The sequence below is a fragment of the Octopus bimaculoides genome, chromosome 6 (assembly GCF_046866305.1).
Source record: "Octopus bimaculoides isolate indiv1 chromosome 6, ASM4686630v1, whole genome shotgun sequence".
Classification (NCBI taxonomy): domain Eukaryota; kingdom Metazoa; phylum Mollusca; class Cephalopoda; order Octopoda; family Octopodidae; genus Octopus; species Octopus bimaculoides.
This window is the reverse complement of record NC_142933.1, coordinates 97790768-97810354: the sequence shown is the minus strand read 5'-3', so window position 1 is coordinate 97810354 and position 19587 is coordinate 97790768. Positions and strand designations below refer to the sequence as shown.

Below are 19587 nucleotides of genomic sequence, written 5' to 3'. Positions count from 1 at the left end.
ATGACTTGATAGCATGTATCCTGCTGTTGCTAATTGTTTAAGGTGTCCATGTAGTCACAAGCAGACAGATACCCTCTTGACTTTGCACCTCTAGACCCAGCACAACATCAAGAATGTGATAGCTGATGGAGAGAGAGTTACACCGGAATTTAGTAGTAGTGTGTGTGTGTGTGTGTGTGTGTGTGTGTGTGTGTGTGTGTGTGTGTGTGTGGAGAGAGAGAGAGAAAAACAGACAGACTGACTTGGTCACTTGTAGCCAGTTGGGGGTGCCTCTCTTTTCAGTGTTCAATGCTGAAGTAGAAATAACTACTCCGAAATGCATGCATCTAGTGATCTGGGTAGATGGTGCACTGGTCAGATATGGTGCATTTACACCTTTTTGTTTACAGTGAGAATTTTTCTCCATGATGGGGGGTGGGAGGGGGTGAATATTTCTCAAGCATATTTGAACTGGTAACAGGTTCATTCTAGAATATCTAATATCTAAATAAAAAAATTTTTATGAAGAAAAATAATAGCTAAATTAAAACATTACTGAAATCAAGACTGCAAGTTATTCAGTTCATCTTTAAAATAGAACTAAACTGTAATAACACATGCACCCTGTAAAACTTGATCATTTGTATGCTTTCAAAGGACGAGAGAAGCACAATCTTTGTCTAGTTATACAGTTTCTAGATTTCTTTGGGATAAAGAGAATTTGGAAGATTTGATAGTGAATATAAGACTAAAGAATTTTAATTACGATTATCTTTCTGTGTTCTAGAACCAAGAGATGATATAAAATGTACATTACTGATTTTTAAAAAAAATTAGTTTATAAATATTTTGACCATTTTTCTTTTCTTTTTTCTTTTCAATATAAAAAAAATGAAATGATATGCATTTCATCTTTTTGATGAAATGCATATCACTTCATCTTTTTTCATGCCATCTTCCTATTTGGAAGCACAATGTCTATAATAGGACACAATGCCATCCTCAAAAATTTTAGTCATACTGCAGCAAGAGTGGCACCAAATTTGCTTCCCAACAACATTGTTTCAGGTTCAGTTCCATGGTGTGGCACTTGGGAAAGTGTCATCCACTGTAGCCCTGGACCAAGAAAACCTTCTGGTGGTAGAGGGAAACTGAAAGAAGCTTGCGATATGTATGTGTATGTGAGTGAGTTACTGTCTCTTTGCCTTAACATTGTGTGATAGTTGTAAGCAAGTATTGTCACCACCATGCAAATGATGTCCATTTCCCATAGTCCATGAAAACATGTCTTGTCATGAAGCAATATTACCTTGCTTGGAAACAGGTGAAGGTTGATGACAGGAAAGTCACCCAGTTGTAGAAAATCTACCCCCTACAAATTTTGTCCAACCCATGCGAGCATGGAAAAGTGGACATTAAAACAATGACGATTCTGTCATCCTTGAACAAGGTACATGATTCTACTTGCATTATAAACAGTTCAAAAATGTAATAAATTGATCTGCCTCAAGGAAAGGAAGAAAAAATCTAAGATTTTGAGCAGAAGAAGGAAAAGATCACTCTCTGGATTGGATTGGATTGGATTGGATTGGATTGCCCATATTCAGTCCATGCAGGACAAGGGCTTCAGCATGTTCCCTCCACCAACCATGGTCTGATGTGGAGGTTGTGGGTTTAAGCTTGAGATCATCCTGTTCTGATGAGCCTTCTCTGCCACACTGACTTGACATGGATAGGCAGAGGGAAATAGTTTTTTTTTTACTTTTTTTTTTTACTCATACCTAGGAGTAGTTAAGTCAATTACATTGACCCCAGTGTTCACTGGTACTTATTGTATTGACCATTCAGCATAATTTGAACTTAGAACATAAGCAAGAACAAAACACCACTAAGCATTCTGCCTGGCATGCAAACAATTCTGCCAGGTCACCGTCTAATGAATGGTATTGGCCAAAATGTTAGACTTTCTCCTCTTCTTCACAGTAAATTAATTTATTCCATTTTCAAACTGTTTATAATCACTAACTGCCTTTACAGATAACCACTAGTTTCCTTGGATCCTAATTGTTTACTTAATGTGTTCTAGTTTGTCTAACAGATAAAAACAAGAGCTGCTCCAGCTTCACAGCCGAATGGCTAGCAGTAAGAACGGCAGCCAGTAGTTATGTAAATAACTGCACCAGCAAAACCATTTCACTCACCATCTCCTCCATACCAACATGAAAAATGAATATAAGCCAGTTAGAAAAAAAAAAAAAAAACTATTTCCAAAGAATATTTTTAAAATAATTTCTTCTAAATTTATCCTTCCATCAAATTTGTGGCCTTGTGCCAATGTTAGAAATAGATACAAATTACTTCATATATCTCAAAGACTAATAAGAGAATATGAAAAATCCTTTATTAAAATAATCAACTTGAAAATTGTCATGTGTTTAATGTGTTTGAGGGAAAGGCTATCACTCTATTTACACAAGTGTGCGTCTGTACACTATATTTTGGGTTGAGATGGTCTCTTGCTACTTTATGTCTCACTTATAAGTGCACAGGATCTTCAAGCAATTCACAATTTGCCTAAAAACCATGTGCACCTACAGGCAAAACTCAGAGTAGCAGGAGACTGACTGAACTAAACATAAAAATATTACTAATCTGTTATCCTATTAAATACTCTTTCTTCCAACAGTCTATATATATATATATACACACACACACACACATACATACACATATATATATACATATATCTATATCTTATATATATATTAATTACATTATGCAAAAGTATTTCATTTACTATACCCTAATGATCAAAATATTAAAAAAAAAACTCGACAAAGGAAGAAAAAAAACCATCAACTCAGTGTTTTTGTTCTATTATCTGTTTACGTGTGAAAGACAAGAAGTATCAATGATTCTTTCCGAATGAAAGAATGGAAAAGGAATGTTGGGTTAGTCTAGTATAGTTAATGTTCGTTCAGTTTGAATTAATGCAAATTATTAATAAAAAAAAAATTTTTTTTTTAAAGATGGAAAGGATTTCTTGGAAAACAAAAAACAAATGACTACCAAAAGAAAAGGAAAGAAAAAATGGGAATAATTATAAATGGAAGCAATTCTTGGAATCATAGCTAAGTGTGCAGTCTGAGTGGTGTAACATGGCAAGGATAATAAGAGTTAACTGCATTCAATGGGTTTACAGAATGAGAGACAGAGAGAGAGGAGGAGGAGGGAGGGAGGGAGTAGTATAGATAGAGTAAGCATATTCAGATGAGCGGGTGCTATTGTAGCAGTATTGGAAGAGATTGAAAAGCAGACACCATGCATATATTATGCTATCATGCATATGTCATGCTACTGCTGTATATTTTTGAAGAAGAAATTGCTGTGTGTGTTATGATGTTTGATTGACATAAAGCTTGTTACTGAAATAAATTTTAAAATTCTTTCATTTGTTATTGGTTATTGCTGTTGATATGCTAAATATTTTTGCATCAGAAATATTTAGCAAATAAGTCTAACATGCCATTTTAAATTATGATATATTTACATATTAATAATTAAAAAAAAAATCCATCAGTTTGCCTATTTCCTTTTTGCTCTCTCTCTCTCTCTCCACTTGTTATAGTTCAGTTTTAAAAAACTTGCAGTAGTCACTATTTCAAGAAAATGTATTCTGAAACAAATTTATTCCAATAGATATAAAAAAAAAAAAAATTTTAATAAAAAAATTTTTTTAAATATTCTAATTACTTTTAAGTATTTCTCAATTACAATAAGATGTAATGTCGTATTTAATTTTCTTCTTTTTGTCTGTTTAATCTTAGAGATATATGTAATATGAATTAAACGATGAATTTGATGAAAGGATGGGTGAAAAAGTGGTCATCATCCACAGATTCTATGTCCATCTTTCTATGCTGGCATGAGTTACAAAGACATTTTTTTCTTTCTTTTTGAAGTAATGGCTCTACCACTGAATGCCCTTCCAGATTGCAACCCTTTTAACTGACATGCAGAAATATGGTGCAAACCATCATAATCATCATCATCATCATCATTTAGCATCTGTTTCCTGTGCTGGTCTGGTTACGAAAGAATGTAACTTTTAAAATACATGTTTCATCATGTGAAATAGCAACTCTTCATTATCATCATTTAGCATCATTGGATGATGTGACAGGATCCAGCAAGCCACAGGGCTGCGATGAGCCCCAATGTCAGCTTTGGCAAGGTTTCTATGGTTGGATAACCTTCCTAATGCCAACTACATGACAGAGTGCTTTTCTTGTTGCAAGACAAGAAGAGAGCAGGAAAAGGAAAAAGAAAAGAAAAAGCTCCCTCAACAAAGTGGTGGTGGTGGTGGTGGTGGTGATGGTGGTGATGGGCGTATTTGAGAGGAGGAGTTGGTTTTATGCCACATGTTGAAAGGCTACAGTATAATAGAAGGAGAAGTGCAGGTGTTTTGCTGCAGAGAAGATACTTGGTTACCCTGCATTTTAAAAGGGTGGATGGATGTATCTGAGAAAGACGGTAGTAACGGGGTACAAGAAAGTAAGCATAAGAGAGGATATAGATAGTGGATCAAGGGGTTAGTTTCAGATGAGTATGGTTAATGATATTTTATTGAAGTCTTATCATAATCACCCCTGATTTCCTGAATGGTTTCATTCAAAATATAACAAAAAGTTACTCAACCAGTTATGTTAGTCATACAAAATATTTGATTTTAATACAGTCGCTAGAATTCAAAGAGACAAATTGTGGACTGCAATGGTAAGAATCAATTCAGTAAAACTAAAAATTGAAATTTCTTGTACATCTCAAAGTGAAAAACTATCTACTGTATGGAGTGAAGTTTCTTCTAGTTTCAGGGACAATTTTTGTTATACAAATAAACAATGAATGATTTACAAATTAGATTTTTAACCTTTCAATAATCTTTTCAACTGAAGACAGACCAAACCTTTAGTTTGACATGGGAAAGGTTGTGTGGTTAAGAAGTTTGCTTCTCAACCACATGGTTTTGGGTTCAGTCACACTACAAAGTATACAGGGCAAGTGTCTTCTACTACACCTTCAGGCCAACCAAAACCTTGTGGGTGGATTTGATAGACAGAAACTGAAGAAAGTTTGTCATATATGTATGTATGAGATGATGATAATGGTGAGGAGTTAAATGACTGGAAAATATTTCTTCCTGGTTAAACACTTTGAGTATCCAATTTTACAAAGAAATGTAACTATTAAAATACATGCTTCACAAAGTGAAATAACAAGTTTTTCTTCCCATTCACTAAAATAATTTTGCTTGATACATTACCAAATGATTTCCTGACCATTTACTATTTTATCAAATATTATTCCCACATATAAATATACATCAAATAAAAGTTTTTCTTTTTATCTTTAAGATAATGATACATCTTACTCTTTTGTTGTGGGTTCAACAAGACTAAATCAACCTCTAATCTTATTATCAGACATGCGAAACTAATCCAAGACCAACTAAGTTAAAAACACTAAGATATAGGGATAAATACTTTGATACAAAAACCTTTCAAAATCAAAAAATACCTTTTTAAGATCTATAATCCAGATCAATTTGGTAAGCGTTTTAATACAATCACTAGAATTCAAAGAGACAAGTTGTGGGCAGCAATGGTAAGAATCAATTCAGTAAAATCGAAAACTGAAATTTCTTGTATGTCTCAAAGCGAAAAACTACTGTTTGGAGTGAAGTTTTTTCTAGCTTCAGGGACAGTTTTTGCTATACAAATAAACAATGAATGATTTGTAAATCAGATTTTAAACCTTTCAATAATAATCTTTTCAACTGAATCAAAGGTTGAATCTGCTGAGACTTGTTTTCATTCTCTAACTTGGAATACCATAAAACATTCAGATTCTTAGGTGTATACCACACAAAGACTACAGTAGAAAGAGGTTTAATTCCAAAGTAGAAACAAGCAGGTTATTAAACAGCTATTGTTCACGTTTATATGAGTATATCATGTCTAATGTCAATGAGTTGAGGCTGAAACAGAGCATGTCAAAAAAAAAAAAAAACATTACATGAATCAGACTTAGTTAATGACTTGACTTCTTTCTTAAGGTTGTTATGTAGGAAAGGGGTGAGGTGGGGAGAAAATTAAAAGTTTTTTACTATATTAAATTAAAACATATTTTTCAATGTAGCTGTTTGAAATTAAAATGGTCAAGGAAAGTAAATTGAAAATATTTTGATAACTAGGAAAAAGTATTAGAGACACTACTACTTATGTTTACATGTTGTTTTCATATATGTTTCAATGTTATGGTGTATCTTAGGAGGGTCATTATGCCAACGACAAACACATGCACTGGTTTTATTTAACTTCTCTCGTTATTTGTCAATCAGTTAACCAATTAACCAAATGATTGCTTAAATTAATTGCTCAGTTACTCAACCAATCAGTTAGGCTTGTCCAAGTCCTTTCATTGCCACTTGCAATCTTATCAATGATATATGCCCACTCATTCCAGGTATGCTTCAGGTTAATTGAATGTTAATTCACATCATATTAATATCTATTATCCTTAATTTCTATTAGTATCTTTAATGGGGTTTCTTCTGTGGTCCTATCTTATGATCTCATATATATATAAATATATATATATATATATATATATATATATATATAAATCATCATCATCATCATCATCGTTTAACATCCGCTTTCCATGCTAGCATGGGTTGGACGATTTGACTGAGGACTGGTGAAACCGGATGGCAACACCAGGCTCCAGTCTAATTTGGCAGAGTTTCTACAGCTGGATGCCCTTCCTAACGCCAACCACTCAGAGAGTGTAGTGGGTGCTTTTACGTGTCACCCGCACGAAAACGGCCACGCTCGGAATGGTGCCTTTTATGTGCCACCCGCACAAGCCAGTCCAGGGGCACTGGCAACGATCTCGCTCGAAAATCCTATGGGAGCCAGTCAGGCGGTACTGGCAACGGCCACGCTCAAAATGGTGCATCTCATATGCCACCCGCACAAGAACCAGTCCAGGGGCACTGGCAACGATCTTACTTGGCTTGCCGGGTCTTCTCACGCACAGCACATTTCCAAAGGTCTCGGTCAGTAGTCATCGCCTTGGTGAGGCCCAATGTACGAAGGTCTTGCCTCACCACCTCAGCCCAGGTCTTCCTGGGCCTACCTCTTATATATATATATATATATATATATATAAATATATATATATATATATATATATATATATATATATATATATAAATATATATATATATATATAAATATATATATATATATAAGTGTGTGTGTGTGTTTCCACTAGGAAAGGAATGCAAGCATAAATTTTCTGCTTCAGTTATTTAGGCAGATTTATCTATTTAATGAAAACTTCAAAACCATAACAATATTTACAATCTGATTGTCACCAACCAAACAAAACGGAAACAACTGTCCAAAGAGTAGCAAGAAAGAACAGAAACCCATTTACGATGTCTGATAAAAGAAAAAAGATTACAATTCATGCAATTTATTGTCATAAGTTCCTTTGCTTTGTTTGCAACATGTTAATAATAATAGATATGATACAATGAGAATAGTGAGCATCATTGTAAAAGCTAATAGAGTTTAAGAAGCAGTCCATCAAGCAAATGTTGATGTAGGGAATTAAAAATGTGCTGCAGTAGCAAAGCATTATTATATGAATACCATCTTGCTTTAAATGAAAGCTCATAACATGACATGACACATAGTTTATCATACACACACACAACAGGCTTCTTTCAGTTTCCATCTACCAAATTCACTCACAAGGCTTTAGCTGGTCCGAGGCAATAGTAGAAGACACTTGCCCAAGGTGCCATACTGTGGGACTGAACCCATAACCACACACACACACACACACACATATATATATATATATATATATATATATATATCATCATCATTTAACGTCCGTTTTCCATGCTGGCATGGGTCGGCTGGTTTGACTGAGGTCTGGAGAGAGCCAAGTGGCTGCACCAAGCTCCAATCAGATCTATTTCTACAGCTGGATGCCCTTCCTAATGCCAACCACTCCAAGTGTGTAGTGGGTGCTTTTTTACGTGCCAGGTGTGTGTGTGTGTGTGTGTGTGTGTGTGTGTGTGTGTGTGTGTGTGTGTGTGTGTGTGTGATAAGCTTACTTCCCAACCACATGGTTATGGGTTCAGTCGCACAGCATGGCACCTTAGGCAAGTGTCTTCTACTACTGCTTCGGGCCAACTAAAGGCTTGAGTGAATTTGGGAGATGGAAACTGAAAGAAGCCTGTCATGTGTGTGTTTGTCTGTATACATATATATTTATATATATGTTTTTATCCTCTCTCTTTATTTTCTCGTGTTTTTTTCTGTTGAAGACTGTAGGCTTGAAACGTAAAAGGCTTTCCCACCTACCCGAGCATTAAGCTAATACACCTGTTTGTTGGTACACTCTCGGAGTGGTTGGCATTAGGAAGGGCATCCAGCTGTAGAAACTCTGCCAGATCAGATTGGAGCCTGGTGCAGCCATCTGGTTCACCAGTCCTCAGTCAAATCGTCCAACCCATGCTAGCATGGAAAGCAGACGTTAAACGATGATGATGATGACATCTGTCTTCGTCTTTTGTTTTTCTGTAAATTCCAACTATATATATATATATACACACACACACACACATACTAAATAGCTCTCACTGCCAAATGGCATATCAAAACTTCAGAAAACTATTCTAGTATCTCAGCAACAGAGCTTCTATGCAGCCTCCAACCTGCATAAAACACCAACCAAACTCCCTCCAAAGTGCACCCTATTATCTTAGAAAGGGATATATTGGATAATTTGGCCCTGGTGACACTGTACTTGGAACAATGATGGGATGGCTATGGCTGGATTGCTTTTGATTATATGTCAATTAAATTACAACTGACTCAGGACTAGCAACAACCCTGAACATTTTTCTTATAATTAGGATTCAATAAGTACAATCTTAGTTCCATAAAAAATGATAAATAGTCACATAAATAAATTTCCTATTGTACAAACAACACACACAAAAAAAAAAAAAATCACCATCGTGTTACTACCACAATACACACAAAAGACAAAAGTTTGAAGCATTATATACAACACAGAAAAGATCTAACAACTCCAGTGAAAAGATAACTGAAAACATTATTGCTGCAATGCAACAGATCTGGTTTATTATCATGGTCTATGCCAATTCTGACTGACCTTCCTTCTTTCAAATACAAATGAACAAAATATTTAAAACAATGCTTCTCCTTGCCACATCAAGTTACATTCATACAAACAGTGATGCTAGAATATCTAGCCTTAAAGACTACAAAAGCATGTGACCAGCACAGTTTTATGGCTGTAGACTGCTACAACTTATCAAACAACTTCATGTTTAATAATTCGCAAGCACCTAGGTGTTTAACACATAAACTAACCAAAGATGGGGGCCTTTACGTGGTCGCTTGACCAGCTAGAAATAGCAGCTAAATCTCCCTCGAACCACATCTCATCGCCTTAGGAAAGGCAGGTCACACTTGTTAATGTAAGTCTAGATTAGGTATACATGTCTGAAAATAAGACTGAATGGTCATGGCTGGATTGATTTTGATCACAAATCAGTTTAGTCACATAGAAATGAGACTAAACAAAACTAATACTTAGAGCAGGCATGGTTGTGTGGTAAGAAGCTCGCTTCCCAACCAAATAGTTATGGTTTCAATCCCACTGCATGGCACCTTGGGCAAGTGTCTTCTACAATAAACCCCAAGCCAACCAAAGACTAGAGAGTGGATTTGGTAGACAGAAACTGAAAGAAGCCCATCATGCACGTATGTGTGTGTGTCTTTGCGTCTGTGCTTGAGCCCCACTGCTGCATGACAACTAGTGTTGGTATGTACACATCCCTGTAACTTTTGGCAAACTGCTATTTAGCAAAAGAGATCTCAGAATAAGTACCAATGTTAAAAAAAAAGTTCTGGGGTAGATTCATCATCATCATCGACATTTAACGTCTGCTTTCCATGCTGGCATGGGTTGGACAGTTTGACTGAGGCTGCACCAGGCTCCAATCTGATTTGGTAAGGTTTCCATGGCTGGATGTTATTCCTAATAACAGACCATTCCAAGAGTGTAGTGAGTGGTTTTTACATGCCACCGGCACAACTGCCAGTCAGGCAGCACTGGCATCGGTCACACTCAAATGGTGCTTTTTATGTGCCACCGGTACAGCTGCCAGTCAGGCAGCATTGGCATTGGTCACACTCAAATGGTGCTTTTTATGTGCCACTGGGATGGGTGCCAGTCAGGCGACTAAAACGTCTTCAAGGTGGTGTCCCAGCATGGTCAGTCTAATGACTGAAACAAGTAAAAGATAAAAGTCATTTCTCCATCAAATTCAATAACTGTAAAAATTAACATTCTCTCTCAATGTCCACACATAAACCTCGAAAAAACTAGATCCACTTTACCTCCAGTGACATCACTATTAGTCAATAGAATATCAAGACAGGCAGTTGCTCAAGCTGCTAGAAACAACAACCAAATCTTTCAAATCAGTCCCTACTATATCAGAATTATTGAATCATGTATCCTTTATATATACTATGCCTTAAAAACAAAAGGCAAGGACAGTCATAATTTGGGTGCCTTCATTTATAGAAGCCTGCTAACCTAGGGTTAAATAGCAATAGGTGTAAAATTAACCAAGCAGAAAATTCAATGCAAATGCTTAGTTTAAAATAGTGCACTTCCTCTAACCAACAACTTGCATGACACAATGCACAATGTAAATCCAGATACATTCACTGCATTGAATATGTTAGTTACTTCCAAGTGTTTAATCAGCTAATCTCCATGCTCTAAGTCTGACCAAGCAGAGTTATGACTACTCAATAACAACATTTATATTATTCAGTGACAGAGGTTCAATTAACAGCAAACAGTAGCTCTGCAAACTGCTGGAATGTCTAACTGATATACTCTCTTTTACTCTTTTACTTGTTTCAGTCATTTGACTGCGGCCATGCTGGAGCACCGCCTTTAGTCGAGCAAATCGACCCCAGGACTTATTCTTTGTAAGCCTAGTACTTATTCTATCAGTCTTTTTTGCCGAACCGCTAAGTTACGGGGACGTAAACACACCAGCATCGGTTGTCAAGCGATGTTGAGGGGACAAACAAACATACACACACACACACACATATATATATATATATATATATATATATATATATATATATATATATATATATATATATATATATATATATATACACATATACGACGGGCTTCTTTCAGTTTCCGTCTACCAAATCCACTCACAAGGCTTTGGTCGGCCCGAGGCAGTAGTAGAAGACACTTGCCCAAGGTGCCACACAGTGGGACTGAACCCGGAACCATGTGGTTGGTAAGCAAGCTACTTACCACACAGCCACTCCTACACCTATATTAAGTTTGTTTTCAAATAAGAAACTTCATGAGTATTTGTATTGTTTTGAAAAATAAAATGATACTTACTTTTATTCAACTTTTCTAGTTGTAAGTACAAAGGATCCTGAGAAAGAAAAGAAAATCAGGTAACATGTACATCAAATAACACAATTCAACAGTACAGGTAGTCATGAAATAATTTGCTTGCACAAAAACAGGATATGTTATAATAAAGGAAAAACAACAGATTTTAAACAGAAACAATAACCAAGCGATTGATGAAATGCAGAATTATGTGGCTGATATACTTCCTAAGCCCTCATTTATATCTTAAAATATATTTAACATACTGTGACTTTATCACTAGTAAAAATATACCAACCATATGTTTCAATTGATTGGTCAAAAACTGAAAATTTTAAAAAGGATTGTTTGTTTAACCCTTTAGCATTCAGATTACTCAGTCAAGTGTATCTTGTAGCTTTGAGATTTCAATGATGTGATTGTTTATTTCTAAAATGACATTGTAGGGGAGGTGCAAAAGGATGGATCTGATCAGTTTGAACATAAAACAGGTAGAATATTGGGTCAGGTATGGCTGGTTTAAATACTACAGGGTTAACGAGCAGCTGTTTGGAATCTAATAATCAAAAGATTCTGAGATATATAAAAAGGAGGGTGGGACTACCATGGAACTTTCACCTAAATTTTTGCATTATCTTTCATAAGATTTTAGTTTAACCCTTTTGGCACCAACCCACTCGAGAACATCCATGATTCTATGATACAAAGTTCATGCTTTAAAGTGGCCAAAATTAAAACTCTTCATCAAAATTCCATGTTATGTTCCAAATAACAGTTTACAAGAGGATGCTGAAAAGTTCCAAGCTTTAAGGGTATCGCAGAAAGCCTGGTTGGAGGCCCAACCATCCAAGTTCTTTTACAGGGCTTAAAAAAACTGAAGGACCACTGCAATAAGTGTGTGTCTGAGAAGAGAAAATCATAATTAACTGATCCTCTTGTATTTTCTTTTACCCAAAGCCAGGAACTTTTCAGCACCCCCTCATAATAACTACAAAGTTATATTACTAAAATCTTTACCATTTTCTAAATTAATTGAAACAAAGGAAGAATATTTTAACAAAAATATGATAATGAAAAGGTTAATTTTTTTTTAAATCACATAAATATAGGTACTTTTCAGTGATTTGCTCTTGGACAGGTTAATATAAAAAAACTCTTAAATATGTGGAAGATACCAGTAATATAAACCATCTAATTGATTAAAATATTGACTGAGATTTCAACGCTCACCACTGAAAATTATTAGACTTCAGCATGTAGAAAAGAAATTAAGTTTACTGAAAATAATAATTTGTAGCATTGTACAATTCAGACCAATATACAGACTGAGATCAGAGAAAAGGATGTTCTATCTTATTTCATTTTTTAAATTTTATATTGTATTTTGTAAACAATAATAGTCACTGATTACAAGTTTCCAGCATCTCATTTATAGCATTTACAATGCCAAGAATGTCAAAGGAATATCTTTCTAACTTGGGCGGAAATAGATACCAAAGAGCAATTTTGTTTGAAAGTACCATTTTGTCATTTTTCTTACTGACATTTATGGCTTTCATTTGATATACATGTATATGCATGTACACACATACCTTTTCTACCTTGGGACCTCAACTCTGGATGGAGCTGTAGGGGTGCATCATATATATATATGGTATGTCTTGGGTGTTTTAAAATTGGCTGAACAAATCCCTCTTCAGGTCTAAATGAGAAGCTATAGGAGGAGGGAGGGAGTGAGAGAGATGGTTAGTAATAAAGGAGAGATACAGTGGTATCTACTGTAACACAGACACTTTGATGGGAAGGAGACAGTAAGAGAGTAGGGATACACATCGAGGGGAGTAGTAAAGTTGGACTGGAAGAAATAATTAGATTACTGGAATCAGTGTGTGTTAGAATCACTAAAATGTACTGACTGGCTACAAATAAGATGTAAGACAATGACTAATTTAAAAATTATCAAATCAAATTTAAACCTTTTGTTACCATATTTCTATTGAAATACAATGTATTGGGTTTCAAATATTGTAGAATTGAGTACAATAACTAATTACTAAGCTGGTATTTAGAACATTAATTAACTTGAAATTGTGACAATTGGTTTAAATTTAGATCATTTTAACCCCTTACCCGGCAAAGACAAGTTAATTTGTTTTCACCCAATTTGTCTTTTTCAGAATGCGATGAATAAACTTGTCTAAAACATACAATTTCAAAGACAGCCACACACGAGTTTAAACGTCAATTCTCGGTATTTCTCGATTTTTATCTGTTTTTTTTTGGGGTTTTTTTTTTACAAATTCCGCCCAGATGTCGAGCTCAGAAGATGACAATGAGTATGAACCTTCTATTAGAAGCCTGGATACATCAGATGAGAGTGCAAGCTCATCTGAAATGAAATGTCTTCTCCCCAAAAAAAGTTGCTGAGGAAGGGGTTAAAATAGGAAGTTTGTAAGACAGGACCAGGGATGGTCTCAGGTGGATTGGTATCAAAAGGGTTAAGGACTTTTATGAAGTAGAATTTGGTAGAAGCAACTCCATTTCTAAGAATAATATATTAGTAAATTTTAGTTGTGAATATTTTATTTAACTCTGACGCTATGGCTTCAGTGTGTCTCCAATAAATTTTGTATGGATAAACTTTTCACTCTTTTGCAATATATTTATTTCATTTAAGAGAATTTTTCATATTACATTCACTTTGGTTTTATATTTAAACAATGCTTTGATCTTGAAAAGGAAGGATTGTGTATATAACGAAGTTTATTACATTTAAAGTCGTTATTTGTCAATTTGCTTTAAGTGTATGACCTTGTAGTTTTAACTTTGATGTACTTTAGATATTTGAACTGATAAAGAAAAGGTGTTCCGGATCTTCTTTTATAGCATGTTTATAGTTTATTCCTTTCATGTTATAGCCTTTTGATAAAAACAGCTCTTCATTTTGTAAGTCGCTATTTTCTTATGCTTAATTGTTTGTAACTTTGTTAATGAATAACATAAAAAGAGGCCACAATGAAACAGCTATAGCATTTCACCTTTTACAGGTTAAGGTACTAAAAAGTAGCCCAATGGTTTATATTAGCCATGAATGTTGAGTGCTTTCAAGCAATATATGATTAAAATGTGATTAGTTTCATTAGAAAGACAGGAAGGAAATGGTGGTACCATAAACTGAGAAGCCAGAATTGGTGCTATTATAAACTGAAGTGTCAGTGTTAAACCTTTCTTCAAGACAAGCTATTATTCAACACCTCTCCACAACCCTGAGGAGAGGGCTGAGTAATAGACAAAAGGGTAATGAAATGAAGGGAGCAAAGAACATAATAATCAGGAGAGACCCCACTTTAGCTATTATTCATCTCAATCATTATCACCACTAGATCCATTTTTCCATGCTTACATGAGAAAGATAGGTCCTCTCCAGCACAGCATTTCACCACAAATCATAGTTCTTTGTCATCTCCTTCATGAAGTTTAGCTTCTTGAGGTTAATGTTCATTATTTTGTATCATGTCTTCCTTGGTACTTCTTTATACAACTGAAATCCTCCAGCAATTGACATTCTCCATAAGTACCTTATACTCACTCTATCATAGTCTTCTTTCTTGCACACTACTTCCAATTCCTTACATATCTAATTTTTCTACCAACTCATTTGTGCTCCATCATTAATGTGTGTCATCATTATTTTATCTTCTCTTTATATGATACGGCATGGGTTGAACAGTCCTAATCAGTTCTTATGTTGAGTTACTGCCCTCTTAGATGGATCAAAAACCATAATTAGTTCATATGCTCCACTCTCTGACATAGTTTCTGGATACCCTCCCTAAAGCCAATCATTTTATAGAGTATACTGAGCACATTTTAGCAGAGAAGTCTTTGGTAAGACTAAACAAATCTTCTTAGCCCTATGTATATGCACCAACCAATTTACTAGGTCTTTTGCTATAACCCAGGTTGATCAAAGCTTTGTGGGTGTGTTTGTGTCCTTGTTTTGACATTGCACAACAGTTGTAAATAACTACCGTTGCTATACAAGGAGTATCATTTGTTTTTAATCTTCTGTGTAAACATGCCCAGCCATGGGGAAATATTACCTAGCTTGGAAACAGGTGAGGGTCGGCAACAGGAAGGATACCTGATCATAAAAACCTGCTTCAGTGAACTCCATCTGTCTCAAGAAAGCATGGAAAAGCATGGATGTTATGATGATGATGATGATATATATATATATATATATATATATATATATATATATATATATATATATATATATATACACAAATTACTTCAAAATGAAATTTCTACATGATGATTGAAATAATCCCCAAAAACTTACGTTATTAACAGTTTGGTTAAGGTTCCAGCTTTGTTGGCAAGCTTCAAAATTTTCGGTTGGAAAAACAGTCTCAGATCCAGCCATCGGAAAAATCTCAATAACAACCAATTTTCTGTGACCCAATGGTCACTCCAATCAAGTTTTGTTAACCTAATGAAACAATTTTATACAAAGTTTATTTTAGATTGAATAACATGTAAAAAAAAAGTGGGGGGGTGCAATGCAGGTATAAGAAAAGAAATTAAATAAAATTAATAATTCCTAGTTTTATTTGCTTTTTGTGAAATACATTTTCTAGCAAGATAGTTAATCATTAAATTTTGTGTGGTTGAAAAATGCAACATTTTTGGTATAAAATGCAGCTTAGCTTAATAAAAATTTGGATTAATAAGTTTTGAAGACTCAGGCTTTCAAAATAATAATATTCTATTATACTTATTTTCTATAGCATACTTTCTTCTCACTAGTGTACATAAGCATGTATGTATGTGTGAGTGTGTGAAATATTTGCTTTAGGTCAGCTTTTATTGCTTTGTAAAATTTTATTGTGGCGTCAGCATTAAAGAGGTTATCTTGTCCTTGGCAAAACTAAAGGGTCATCTCTCTTTTGTACTGCCTCTGCAGTTGCCTCATTCTTGACATGGTTAAAGACTAAAGCAAGCTATTACTCTGCACTTTAGTATACAAATTAGGAGAAAGAGGGACTGGCAGAAGAAAGACAGAGTAATAGTAGTGGGAGGATTAATAGAAGGGAGAATAATGGAAAAATCCTGAAACAAGGGAATAGAGGTGAACTAGGGTGCTAAAAATGGGAGCATGATGAAAGAAATGTAATGGAAGAGAGAGAGAGGTGGGGGAAGTAGACAGCTACATGACAGGTGTTGGTAAGAAAATTGCATAGAAACTTAACCAAGAGGCAGCTACATGAGAGCTGCTGGTAAGGAGGTTGAATACAAATGATATGGCTGATATGGTGATATATAGAAAATCTAATTTTCCTGCTGAACTACATAGAAATTGCATGAACAAGAGAGTGATACCATAAAGAAACAACTAACTTTAATAATATTGCTGTTTAATGCAGTCTTACCACAGTTATGAAGAATAGATGAAATAAAATCTTTCCTAAGAAAATTGAAATATAGCTATTTCTGCAAACACTTTATGTATTATATCAAGAAAACATTTAGGATACACAAAACTTTCTTTTTTTTATCCTTGAACTGAAAAAAAAATACACCTCAGAGAACATGTCCTGCACAAAATTTTAAACAGAATATTTTTTAGATATATCTGATCAATCTGTCTACACATATAGCCTTCATTACATGAAGGCTAACAGACTGAAACTTTGAAGTCACTGTTAACACTCCTGTAAAATTATAATATATGGATGCATGTATGTTCTCTTCTGTTTTTAATTATTTAAACTAGAAAATCTACAATGGGGGCACAGAATGGGGGAATGAAGTCATAACAGCAGTATGTATTGAGAAATCTGTAAATGGACTTGATAGATTACTGGGTGATGTCTTAGAGAAATCACATTATTGTTGGTGATAGAGCATTCTATTGCAGCTATATGACGTGTTTGCGACTAAGTGACATGTGATGACGATTCACTCCCGAACTGAAATAGGCTCCCAGCCTCTGTATCATGAATGGTTATGTGGACCACTCCTAATGAAAGCTAAAGCTTTCTTCGACCACTACATAAAAACTATAAAGAAAATAATGTTATTTAGATATACTTTTATTTTAGTTGTTTACACTATTTTACACATTCGAAGTTCACAAATTTCCTTATTTAAACTATGATAGCAAAACTTCTTTGCAGACAATAGTTTCTGTTTGGTCGACACTAATTTTCAAATTACTGGAGTCTGTTGCTCTACTCATGGCGATGTATAACTGGCCGTGTGTAAACATCGGATTATGTAAAAATACACCTACACGATCTAAAGTCTGGTCCTGTGCCTTGTTTGTTGTAAATGTGCAAGCGGAATCTTTAGGAATCTGCCCATCTATGATGGGAAACAAAGGGATAGTATTGCAAATCCAAACCTTCTAAATTTATGACTTATACGGGGGCAAAACCCAGAGTTAATCCACGTTGTCGGAATTTTAACGAAAAAAAAAAAAAAATCAAAGGTAATTTATTAGTACAAAAGTCAGTACCAGTAACTGTTTATACACCAATAAAAGATTAGCCAAAGCTATCACAATCATTCCTTAATAAAGCTATCTTAAACTAAAACTTTCATACCTGGCATCATAATTCAGTTGAGAAGTAACTCGACTTACTTCCCTTTTACTTGTTTTATGACTAATTTTTATTTACTTTTTTACACCCATTAACTGAACAGTTACCCTCAATATCCACTAGACAATCATACTTTCTCACATTTTTTTTCACTAAAAACCTGCCTGATTACCTCCTTCATAATCTGGAAAAACATTGTGACCATTGGTCCAGCCGTTTGACTGTGAAGAGGGAACAGACAAACAGACGGATATAACACCCATTATAGTAAGATTTTTCCTCTGAAGAAGGAGCTGGTTTCTAACAAAAATACAAAGCTCCAGCATTGGAATGTAAATAGCAAAAACAACAATGTCACATTTCAAACTTAAGAAAAATCTTGAATATTTTTTACTGCTTTACTTGCAGATTGCATTTGTAATGTGTAAGTTAGTTGGCTGATTTCTTTTTCTGAAAATCCAAGCTTATCCAAACTGTCAGTCAGGCATTTACTCACAAAACCAAGTACACCAATTATGTATGTATGTATACACACACACACACAGTAAGTACTCTGCGCTTACAGGCTGAATAAGTATTTGAAACATACTAGACACTGTTAAATACTTTTTATCTGTTACCAGTTTTACAAGTGAACATCAAAGCACAAAGGTTAAAATGCTGAACCACAACCACTTAACTACTGGTTAAGTGGTCACGTGTTCGGATTATACAACTGTCTGGGTTCTGCTCCTGTACAAGGTACCTGTCTGGAGCACCAGCACCACTCCTGCTTTACACTTGAGTGACAGAAAGTAGGAAAGTCATCCAACTGTAGAAACCATTGTTTTGGCACAGAAAAATGGATGTAAAACAGTGAAGTACAAAAAAAAAAAACAATAACAAACAAACAAAAACAACCAAAACAGACCTCAGAAACTGTGCCAATATCTAACATAAGCACTGATGCATAACCACTTTGGATAGCACATGAAATTAGTTTTCCTTTACTTAATGACTGGATTTGTCTAGAATATGAATAGCACTGCTGCAATTCTACATTCCTCCATTAACCATGTGGCTGGTTTCTCAATTATTTCCCCCAAGATCTTGCTGCCACTATTTTTACATGGTTCATACTTTAGCGTGGAAGCGCAATGGCCCAGTGGTTAGGGCAGTGGACTCGCGGTCATAGGATCGCGGTTTCAATTCCCAGACTGGGCGTTGTGAGTGTTTATTGAGCGAAAACCCCTAAAAGCTCCACGAGGCTCCGGCAGGGGATGGTGGCGAACCCTGCTGTACTCTTCCACCACAACTTTCTCTCACTCTTACTTCCTGTTTTTGTTGTGCCTGTAATTCAAAGGGTCAGCCTTGTCACACTCTGTGTCACGCTGAATATCCCCGAGGACTATGTTAAGGGGACACGTGTCTGTGGAGTGCTCAGCCACTTGCACGTTAATCT

At 35.1% G+C, this 19587-nt stretch overlaps 1 protein-coding gene across 1 annotated transcript in view; it reads right to left on the bottom strand.

Annotated features, from left to right (window-relative positions):
* The window catches only part of LOC106870237 (ATP-dependent RNA helicase with zinc finger domain), a 94426-nt gene that overhangs the window by 44154 nt on the left and 30685 nt on the right, over nucleotides 1–19587 (bottom strand). Inside the window, exons 2-3 of the mRNA XM_089354337.1 lie at nucleotides 15884–16033; nucleotides 11542–11578 (exon numbers count right to left, since the gene is read on the bottom strand). Coding sequence (XP_089210463.1) covers nucleotides 11542–11578; nucleotides 15884–15967 — 121 coding nt within the window. The 5' untranslated portion in view covers nucleotides 15968–16033. The remainder of the gene's footprint in view (nucleotides 1–11541; nucleotides 11579–15883; nucleotides 16034–19587) is intronic.